The 11,459-nt window shown below is 38.9% G+C and overlaps 1 protein-coding gene across 2 annotated transcripts in view; it reads left to right on the top strand.

The window, feature by feature from the left end:
- chrna8 (cholinergic receptor, nicotinic, alpha 8) overlaps positions 1-11,170 on the top strand; it is a 56,951-nt gene extending 45,781 nt beyond the window's left edge. For both annotated transcript variants that reach the window (XM_034087863.1, XM_034087786.1), the window contains 4 exons: positions 3,451-3,645; positions 4,352-4,438; positions 6,243-6,352; positions 7,129-11,170. In XM_034087863.1, the coding sequence (XP_033943754.1) occupies positions 3,451-3,645; positions 4,352-4,438; positions 6,243-6,352; positions 7,129-7,722 (986 nt within the window). In that variant the 3' untranslated portion in view covers positions 7,723-11,170. The remainder of the gene's footprint in view (positions 1-3,450; positions 3,646-4,351; positions 4,439-6,242; positions 6,353-7,128) is intronic.
- The last annotated feature ends 289 nt before the right edge of the window (positions 11,171-11,459 follow it).

The raw sequence follows: 11,459 nt of genomic DNA, 5'->3' as shown, positions 1-11,459 counted from the left end.
GGTAGTCAAGGAAATCGGTGCTTTGTGAAATAAATATTCTGGCATATAACCCCCCTATAAAAACATGTTGTTTTTCTTTGTTTTGTACAAATTGAAGAAACTATATACAACGTCGTGATTTGTGAGCTTTAGAAGTCCTGGTTGGCACATTTCCTTTCGGAGTGGACAGAGCCAAGCTAGCTGTTTCTAGGCTTTATGCTAATTTTAGCTGACTCTCTCCTGACTCAGGCGACATATTAACCGCACATAGAAAGTGGTATCAATCTTCTGACCTAATTCTGCAAATAAGCATGTTTACCATAATGGAAATTATTCCTTTAACGTTCCAGCTTCAGAAAACCAGGATTTTTTGGCAGTATAATCTTATAACCTCATTGTTTTCTGGTTTACGGTTAACTATCCACACACTACCTCCATGTGTCCCTTTGTGTATTAGAGTAAAACACATACACTGAACAAAAATATAAACGCAACACTTTTGTTTTTGCTCCCATTTTTTATGAGATGAACTCAAAGATCTAAAACATTTTCTATATACACAAAATAACCATTTCTCTCAAATATTGTTCACAAATCTGAAAAAATCACTTCTCCTTTGCCGAGATAATCCATCCCACCTCACAGGTGTGGCATATCAAGATGCTGAGTAGACAGCATGATTATTGCACAGGTGTGCCTTAGGCTGGCCACAATAAAAGGCCACTCTGAAACGTGCATTTTTGCTTTATTGGGGGGGTCCGAAAACCAGGCAGTATCTGGTGTGAGGGGTAGGGTTAGGGTTAGGGTTAGGGTAATGTTGTGAATCGAGTGGCCCATGGTGGTGGTGGGGTTATGGTATGGGCAGGCGTATGTTATGGACGACGAACACAGGCCACTCGATTCACAACATTACCCTAACCCTACCCCTACCCCTCACACCAGATACTGACTGGTTTTCGGACCCCCCCAATAAAGCAAAACTGCACGTTTCAGAGTGGCCTTTTATTGTGGCCAGCCTAAGGCACACCTGTGCAATAATCATGCTGTCTAATCAGCATCTTTATATGCCACACCTGTGAGGTTATCTCGGCAAAGGAGAAGTGCTCACTATCACAGATTTTTTCAGATTTGTGAACAATATTTAAGAGAAATGGTTATTTTGTGTATATAGAAAATGTTTTAGATCTTTGAGTTCATCTCATGAAAAATGGGAGCAAAAACAAAAGTGTTGCGTTTATATTTTTGTTCAGTGTACATTCTCTTAGTTCCTTATTTTTCCCTTTTGTTTTCTTCTTGTAGAAATGAATGGCTCGCATCATCTCTAACCACAGTTGGATGTGTTAATCAGAGACAAACTGAATATTTCACATTGATACACACAAACATACTTACACACAAAGTGAGTGTACCCAGCTGGCTGAGGGGAATGGAGAGGGGGCACGGGTGTGTGAGGTGACAGCTGGCCCAGGGATGGTTCACTTAATTCAGGCACAGCCATGCGTCAGGCTGGCCAATAACACACACTGTCCTGGTGCCTTAGAACATTCCCACACACCCACACCCACACCCACACACACACACACACACACACACACACACACACACACACACACACACACACACACACACACACACACACACACACACACACACACACACACACACACACACACACACACACACGGGTTTGGAGGATGCATCTGCAGGTATGCAATCCATCAAATTGTTAGATGGCTAACAAAGGCTATTTCTCTTCAGCGTTCAAGTGACATCGTCTAAATGACATGAAATTGAATCCGTGCAATTCATGTAAATTGAATTTCTGCAGAAATGAACACTGTTTCCACACACAAAGACACGGCTAGAATCAAGTCATCTTTGTGACACTACCCCACTATGACAAGTGCATTTTGAATATGTTGCTGATTGCATTGTACCAGGCCTTCATTCAGAATCACTTACCATGTAAAGCTATGAATGCTACATTGCTACACAGCTAATTGCTACAGCTGCTTGAGTACTCAACAGTTATTTTGGACTGTGAGCCACAAGTGACTCTCCTTATTTCTCTCACAGACTTACACTTCTCCGAATGTACATCAATTATAAGAAAAATATACTTGAAATAATTGGGCATAAGTAATGCTGACTTTATCACACCGACACACATGAATGCACGTTTCAGGATAAACACCTTAACAAGATGACATTGTGTCGATCTGATTGAAAAGGCAGATTAGTTGCATAAGCCAACAAGACAAAGAAGGACACCGATGAGAATTAGAGATTAATAAAGGATCTCTCTGATGAACTTTAAAAACGTGTCATTTCCAAATCCGAACATAGAGGATGGGTTTCTGTTTTTGAGTCTATCTTGCATTGTGGGCAATGGAATTAAAAAGACACTGGTTCTGCTGCAACTATTTTGCAATTGTTTTGTCTCTGGATAACTGTCCATTGTGAGTCCAACACTGTTATATTAGTGCAATGCTAAATCAATAGAGAACTCCTTTAAGTAGAAAAAGGTGAATTGTGTCCCTTATTAATAATGAAAAATTGCTTTAAGAATTAATATATGAAGACAGGAGAAGCTATTAAACCCAGCAATACTACTTGCAATGTATTTTTGTACATAGCTACGTACATAAAAAATGGATAAAAGAGTGTAATTAAGTTTTGAAGTGGATCTTAATAAAGCTCTTAAAGTGCCCAACGACTACTGCTTGTGCTTAATAGTGATTTTTATTAACCATATTTACCAAATGTATTATTAATCACAAAGTAAAACCATGTTGGGACTGGAGGATTACAACTTTACATAAAAGATGATATCATGCCTTCATTGTGTTATGTACACGATTCATTTGGGCAGGAGGGCATTTGCTCTTTTTCAATAACAAGCTGCTGTTCACATGGTTACTAAGACAATACATTAGAGCTCACATTTCATTTAATCAAGGTTCTTGATGTGCATTTTAAGTAATCTAATCTAGGTAAGCGGTAGTTATTATTTTGTATAATATTATTATATGTACAAATATCATATATTTGAGTCCTTTCTTTGTTTAACTAAAGGGGGTTTTGTTTCATGTAATTGTTTACTTTCTAAGGGCTCATAGATGAGGATAATCATGTGGTGGCAGTGAGAATTTGACTTTGAGGAAGGTATATCATCAAATGTATGTATGTATAATAAAATGTTCGCTTGTAGTAAAGTGTATTATTACATTGATGAAAGGCACATGGACAGTGGGAAGTAGAGCCATTTATTATACAAATGTATGACCAAAAATGTACACTATGAATCATATTGACAGTTTCCAATAAAAAAGGTGCTCATCATAATGTCTCATTTCACAAGGTCTCCTAAAAATGTATCAGCCAAACCGAACTGAGAACATGAGCTTTATTTATATTTCTGTGTGTTTAACATCTAGTTCACATCTTCCCACCTCTTCATTCCCCCCCCAGGTGTGCCGGCAAAGCGCAACGAGCTGTACTATGACTGCTGTAAGGAGCCCTACCCCGATGTGACGTTCACAGTCACTATGCGCCGCAGGACACTTTACTACGGCCTCAACCTGCTCATCCCCTGCATGCTGATCTCAGGTCTGGCCCTGCTGGTCTTCCTGCTCCCCGCTGACTCTGGAGAAAAAATCTCACTCGGTATGTGGCAGGACACACACACACATTAGTACATCCCTGCTCACTAACACCATAATGAATATTGTCATATTTGTACGACCAATTTCCCCTTTTTACAATGTTTGATCATTAATGATAAAGTGAAATAATCTATGATAATTTGACTATTTTGTGACGCAGACAAAGGCGGTAGATTTAAGTCTTTGCTCTTTTAATGTGATCTGTAAATAGATACCGCCTGTATCCCTTCTTATGGGACTTATTCTTAGCCAATCATGAGCGAGGCAGGCCATGATCATGTCCCATGAGCATGGCTGTCTTTAGGTAAGCTTGTTTCGAAAAACATATTTATGCCAATTTGTTCTGGCTGAAATAAATCAACAACATTTTCTTCTTAAAAATATAATTATCATTAGCCTCTGTTATGATAGTTTAATATTTCCAAGCCAGCAATTCTAGCTTAATTTAGATTTCACTTGTTAGCAGATGAATACAAGTTTTACTTTAAACACAGCGAAGATAATTACGTAGACCTGAACCTTTCAGCTTGTTTCACCATGCCATTCAGTGAGACAGGCTCAGAGTCAATATATAACTGCAAGTAACCCCGGGTGGGTAGAAAAGAGAGTGAATATTCCAAAATAAATCCACAGCTTTTGAGTACTCAAAGATCATCTTTGTGATGAAAAGATCTATCCTCTGTGCTTCTGCTCCACTGTCTCTGCAGGCATCACCGTGCTGCTGTCTCTAACAGTGTTCATGTTACTGGTAGCAGAGATCATGCCTGCCACGTCAGACTCTGTTCCTCTGATCGGTAAGACACTTCTATGCTAACTATTGCTCGCTTTGATGATTTTTCTGAATTTGAAAGTGATCCAAAAGAAAGAAATAATCAGGATGAGTCAGAAAAAGAAGCGGGTTAATGTGCTTAACAGATAGCTATTTGTGGCAGACATGTACTCATTATGGTATGAAATGTACATTAAAGGAATAGTATGAAAATACACATTTTCTTTCATGGTGTTGGGTGATATCATGTCTGTACGGTAAACATGAATCCAGAGCCATAAGCCTGTTAGCGTATCTTACACAAAGACTGGGAATTGAGACACGCTGGCTCTTTCAGAAGCTGACACAAATAATGATCTTGTTAACAGTGAGGCCTCTCCTTTGTTAGCTCTTTTAGACATTACAAGGCTACCTGTTTCTGTCTTTATGCTAAGCTATCTCCTGGCTCCAGCTTCCTATTGATTTGTTCTGTGAATGTGTGTTGCGACAGAGCACATTTTTTCCTCGGTTTTCCTGCTGTCCAGGTTTGTGGAGTATAAATCGATTTACCCCAAAACAGCTACTGTATCTAATAGACACACATTTACTGTAAGCTAGCTAGAATCAAACGCAAACTGTATATGCGTGTGTGTTTATGATTTTTTGTGTTCAACTAACCAGATACTCAAGATATTTATTTTGTGCAGCAATAATGCAAATACCTTGAATTTGCTTGAAGTATAAGTATGTAGGATTTAGTGCCATCTAGTGGTGCGTTCATAGATTGCAACAAACTGAGAACCCCTCCTCTCCCTTTCCAAATGTGGCGTAGAACCTACGGGTCTTCAGGTATTAATGAAACGTGAAAGGTATTCACAAGAGCCAGCATTAGCTTTTTCCCCTTCCGGGGTATTCTATACACATGGCATATTTATTTTTCGCACCTGAATCTGACATTCATCAGGGAGCAGTGGGCACATGCTAGAAAGGCTACAGAGTGTTACAGCATGATCCTGTGTAAAAAAAACAGCTGAATGACTTACTGCCTCGATACTCACACCTCACATCTACCGCAGGGCAGCCTGTAGCAGCTGGATGTGGCAGGTTGTGAAGATACATCTCAGAGTAGAGGACCAACCGAGCTGCATTGTAAAATGCCACACTGATACAGATCATAAGAGACAAGGAAGCCGGCCTTGGGATGGGAGGAGAGGCTGCAGACAGAGATGCTGCTCGGCATCATTTGGCAGCTCAGTGATGCAGAACCCCTTAACAAACCCACCTTTCATTGGAGGAGACGCACTAACATAAAGCAGGTGGTGCAGAACTGATTGATGGAAGAAAAATAAAATACTCATCAACATTCACCATGAATTTTTTTTCAATCTGCAATTATACCTTGATGTGAACATATTTACTAAAGTATTTCATTGGTCGGCTTTACTGACGTCAAAGCTGCATCAAAATGACAAATTACTTGTTTCAAGACAGAAATATCTTCGTGTGTGTGTGTGTGTGTGTGTGTGTGTGTGTGTGTGTGTGTGTGTGTGTGTGTGTGGGTGTGGGGGGGGGGAGTACACTTACCTACGCTCATGTGTTATGCATCTTCATGTTTCTGGGGCTGTAAATGCCAATGGGTTAGTACATTAGGAAGTACATTTTAGTCAGCCTCCCACACATGTCTGGGGTGGGATGACAAGGGTAACTTGACCCCTACTAACCAAACAACTTCACAGCTGTCCTGCCAAAACACTTTACCTATCATGTTACTTGAACTTCATTCAGAATGTAATGGTCTCTATTCCAAATGGAAATTGCCGTGCCAACCATGTCTGCTCTTCTCCTCTCAGCTCAGTACTTTGCTAGCACCATGATGATTGTGGGCTTGTCTGTGGTGATGACAGTCCTGGTACTACAGTTCCACCACCATGACCCCCATGGAGGGAAGATGCCTAAATTGGTAGGTTTAAAGTACTTTTTAAACACGATAATTAATCATATGCCAATTGCGATTTGTAATTACCACACAAGTTATTCATATTGGTGCATTTGACTACTCATATAGGCGATGGCTCCTATTTGTTAGAGTAGTAGTGACATGTAATTCAAAAGTGGACAAAGATTGTGTGAACACAAAAGCTTGACTAACATGTGTTTTTACCCACATTTTTACCCTTGATACTGTATGAAAATATTTACTAAAGTATTTAATTGGTCAGCTTTTCTGGGAGGTTGGTGACGTCAAAGCTGCATCACATCTTTTTACAGACATTGTACATTGTTAGTAACTTTTTATGTAACACAAATGCTTCTGTCATCAAACAAGCAAGAGCAATGTGTAAACACAGCTGACTGCAGTTATTTTGTGATAAAAGTCATTTTATTTTTAAGCTTTGGTTTGATTTTAAAGTTGACAAATGTCTTAAGCAAATGAAGGGAACCGCCAACGTATGAACAAAAATCATAAAAATCAAACTTCAATCATACCATTATTAAATATGAATGCACACTATGGGAGTTAAACTTCATAATTGTTCTGTATGCCAGTGAAACATTGTGCATCACTAAAACCTCTGGCAGAGGTAAGATTGGGGGTTCATTGGATCAGATTTTTTCAGGGTCACCGTCTCGCCATTTTTTATTCTCATACGAATAGAACTTACATATTTTGGTGTATGACTCTCCATTCTCTCCTCTGTCTTCCATCTATCTGTCTTATGTCCTCTTCTCATCTAGGTGCGAATTGTCTTACTCAACTGGTGCGCTTGGTTTCTCCGCATGAAGAAACCTGGAGAGGAAAGAAAAACAGCTGTGAGCTCAAGTAACCCCACAAACTTCAAGTACTCCCAGCCTCCTCCTGCTCCTCCTCACCATACCAGCACCAACAGCATTCCGATGAGCACCATACCAGGGCAAGCGCCCACCCAGTCAACCACGACCAACGGGAACATGAACCTGTACTTTGGCTACAACCACACCATGGGTACTGAAAACCCCACCTTCCCACCAAGCACAGATTCAGGCATGGTGCTGTGCGGCGGCCATCCTAACGGCTCCTCCCTTCAAGAAACCCACTCAGAACCGTTGCAGACTTTACTGCCAGAGCAGGTACCACAGATTTCACGGATCCTCGACGAGGTGCAGTACATAGCCAGGAGGTTCCGAGAGCAGGACGAGGGACTGGCGATTTGCAGCGAGTGGAAGTTTGCAGCGGCGGTGGTGGATCGGATGTGCTTGGTGGCTTTCTCTCTCTTCTCCATCATCTGCACCTTCACCATCCTCATGTCGGCTCCCAATTTCATAGAAGCAGTGTCCAAGGACTTTGCATAAGAGCCCTCTCGTCCCTCGGACAAACAGAGGCAAAGATGAAACTTAAAATCCTGACACAATTAAAACGGTAGCCTCCCTGCTACAAATACATGAAGCCACACACGTTTCAGTTATTTTAAAAGTCTCTCCATCTTCAAATGTTTGTAGTTGTTTGGAGATAGTGTGATTTTTACTTTTCAAGGTGGCTCTTTCCTTGCTAGCAGTATGCATCGTAGGAGATTGAGGCTACATGCAGTGGTTAATGATCTAGAAACTCACACTAATGCACTTTTCAAATATTTTCCTGCTCTACCACATCATGTACCTGCCACCACCTGGGTCTCATGTCTCATCAGAGTATATACAGTATACTTCTCCCCTTCGCTGGAAGCGCTTCTCATCTACAAATGTCTTAATGTGTTCAGGTGTTACTGAAGTACAGTCCATAAAGTTCAAAGTACAGTTTTAGGAATCATTTTTAAGGCCTGTTTTCTAGCAATTATTTGGCATTTTGTAGATAAATGTTGGTGAATTTACTGAGAGCTCCAAGTATTAACCCATGGCACTGTACATCTCACTTGTCTTTTAACTTTTTAACTAGAGCTGCAACTCATCCTATTTTACTTTGTTATCCATTTTTAATAACTGTCTTGATTATTTGATAATTCCTATTGTGTATATAGAATGTCAGAGAATATTGAGACTATAATTCCCAAGATTCCATGAAGATTTATCCAATCAACAGTTCAAAGATAATAGATATACTATCTTATATGTAAAAAAACTATTTCTCACATTTGAAGAGCTGAACAAAGCAAAAGTTTTGCTTGAAAAATCACTAAAATAATCTATAAATATTTAAAATGGTTGATTAACATCCTTGAGTTGGGAGGTCATTTCAGCTCAAATGAAAACATCTCCATCTTTTTTTTAATATATATGTAAGTATCGGATTATTTCTTATGTTCCTCTTTCTTGACTTTCATTATTCCCTTGCACTTTATTTTTTCCACCAATGTTCTATTTTAATTGTTTTTATAGCATAGCATACAGTCAGTTCTATATCCCTAAATGTGAATAGATGGCTTTACCATTGCCAGTGAAAAACCAGATCAAAGACATGAACAGTTTTGCTCTCTGTTTTTAAAAAGTGATTTCAAAAGGGATCCCCCAACAGTTCTCCTTTCCTCCATCCCTTGTGCTAAAACATGATATAAAGATATTTAGTCTATTTGTAAATCACTGACAAATATCACAATGTATTTTTATTTTGAGTTTAATTCAATGTTTGTCTTACTGACTTGTCATCCAACTTGTGTGCTTGCACAAAGCATTGATGTGTTTGGAGAAAAACCTCAGAATGAAGAAAGAAAATCAACTCAAGTCCCGTTTTAAAGACAATATTAGCTCTTTTGGGGGATTTTTCTAAACGAGTCTGATGGGAAATCACGCCAGGACAGATGCATTTGGTACTAATCCTTTGTAGTGCTGAGTGATTTGTGTTTTTATTACTCTCCAATACTCAGCGAGGGCAAACACTTTCTTCTCTAATCTCTAGCAACAACATGCTACAAGGATTACTGCGTGACCTTATGTAACAGATTTGTGTTAAACCTTCTCACCACCCGAGTGTCCCATCTGATCTGTAGAGGTACAAGAATCGTGCAAGTTCCCACTTTAACGCGCGCAACTGAACTAACGGAACTCTCCAAAATAGCACTTGGCCATTTAAAGTGGAAGGATGGAAGAACTAAAACAACCAAATATTGTTCTTTTGCTGAAATAGTAAGTGAAATGGATTTCATGCTGTTACAGTTGATCAATGGGCCAAGTGGAGACAAATAGTCGCTACCATTGACTCTGAAAAGCATTTAAATGCCATTTCCACTTATGGACACACAGGCAAAGGTGAAGCCAAACTTGTCTGAAATGGACATGCAGTAGGTTTGATTTTCATGTTCCTTCATCTTTGATCAAGTGTTGCATATTCAATCATGATTTAATAATCTTTAATTCACTTTTTATGTCTAGAAAGGAATTTTTGACATTTATTTGGTTAAAACATTTACAATGTGGTCAGTTTTTTGGAATAAAGTGTATTGGTATTAGAGTTTCATATTCGTAATATCAAAGGGATAGCTCACGAGAAGAAGATATAAACTGCTCTGGTGGCATGGATCTTCTAATCTTTCTCTCGTTGGTCACGGTTTCCACTCTTTGTGCTAAGCTAAGCAGCTACTGGCTTTAGCTTTATATTTACTCTCACCAATTAACATGTTATATCTCTTTAATTTAATACATACAGAAAAACAAGTGTTCAAACATAAAAATAGTGATAATAATGTGTCCTGTTGTTTCCAGTCGATATATATATAATTATCTGCTTGCATAGCCATGTCTAAAAAAAGAAAAAAAGAAATAGGGCTGTCACGATCATTTATATTTCCACCTTGTGACTATAGTGGCCCAACGATTTTACAAACACTTGTGAAATCTAAAGGCAATTTGATAGAAAAAAACTCTGTTGCCAGTCTTTATGCTAAGCTAAGCTAATCGGCAGCAGACCATAGCCTGATATATTTGGGACGGATATGTCAAGTGTGGTATCAATCTTCTTGTTTAACTCTTGTCTAGAAAGTGAGTAAGAGTATTTTCCAAAAAGTTGTATTATTCCTCTAATGTTAGTATATTTTTCATTGGACATTGTGTAGATTGTAAGATGCTGGGGTTACTGCAGATGAACACTAAAGGCTGAGCACTGACGATGTGGGAGAACAGTTTAATTGTTTTGTTGAGGAAGGAACTCATGTTGGTTTGTTATTTTTGCTTGTCAAAGTTCATGTGCACAGAAGTGGGAAAATGGGGTCTTCGTAAGTAGCCTTAATAGATCGATGAATATGAAAAATCTCGATCTCTGATTTATCTGGGAGAGTACACAGTGGAGTGACTCACATGAGACGTGGAATTAGAAGTGTCTTCTAGAAACATGCGAGTTGGACTGATTTATGTAGATACTTTGTGAGATAACCTGACCTATCTCTACTGTTAGTTACTCACGTTGATGTCTATTCAATATACATTGTTCATGTGAGAAGCATTTACAGTATGGCACTGAAAGTGTTGGATGGAAATGTGCAAATATGACTGTACTGAGAATGATAAAAGATATGTAGATTGTCTGGATAAAAGACATGTCACAGCTATGTTAAATTGACTCAAATTGCATCGTGCAAAGGAGAAACTGTCGAATGATATTGAAAAGTACACTGTAAATGAGAGTTTGACTGTTTGCCACCCTATCACATGCTTCTTTTGCTTCTTCTTAAATCACCAGTGTTGTATTTTAGTCAACTTGAGTGTCTTTTTATTTGTGGTCTGTGCCTCTCTGCTCAATATGATTCATTCTCGTTTAAAGGATGTCCGTAAACGCTTACTGTACATGAAAAATAAAGAAGAAATGTGATCATTACTGGCATTTGAGTTGCTGACATGCACCAATTCACTACATATTACATTTTAAAAGTGCTTTCACCCACCAACGTTGTCAGAACATATCGTTCCTTTCTTGGAGTGGCCGGGTTATGACAGGGTTGCTCATGTCGATCTGACTGGACAGTGGTAACGTCAGCTAACAGCACGTTTTATTCTTAGCATACAATGAAAAGTGACATTTTACACAAAAAACAATAAAACAGGAAATGTTGATTTTTCCACTGTAAAAGTTTCAGATCTGAATGAATCTAAAAGCCACAAAGATA

The sequence above is a fragment of the Pseudochaenichthys georgianus genome, chromosome 1, assembly GCF_902827115.2.
Source record: "Pseudochaenichthys georgianus chromosome 1, fPseGeo1.2, whole genome shotgun sequence".
NCBI classification, from domain to species: Eukaryota; Metazoa; Chordata; class Actinopteri; order Perciformes; family Channichthyidae; genus Pseudochaenichthys; species Pseudochaenichthys georgianus.
The sequence above is the reverse complement of the archived record's forward strand: the minus strand, read 5'-3'. Positions and strand labels throughout refer to the sequence as shown.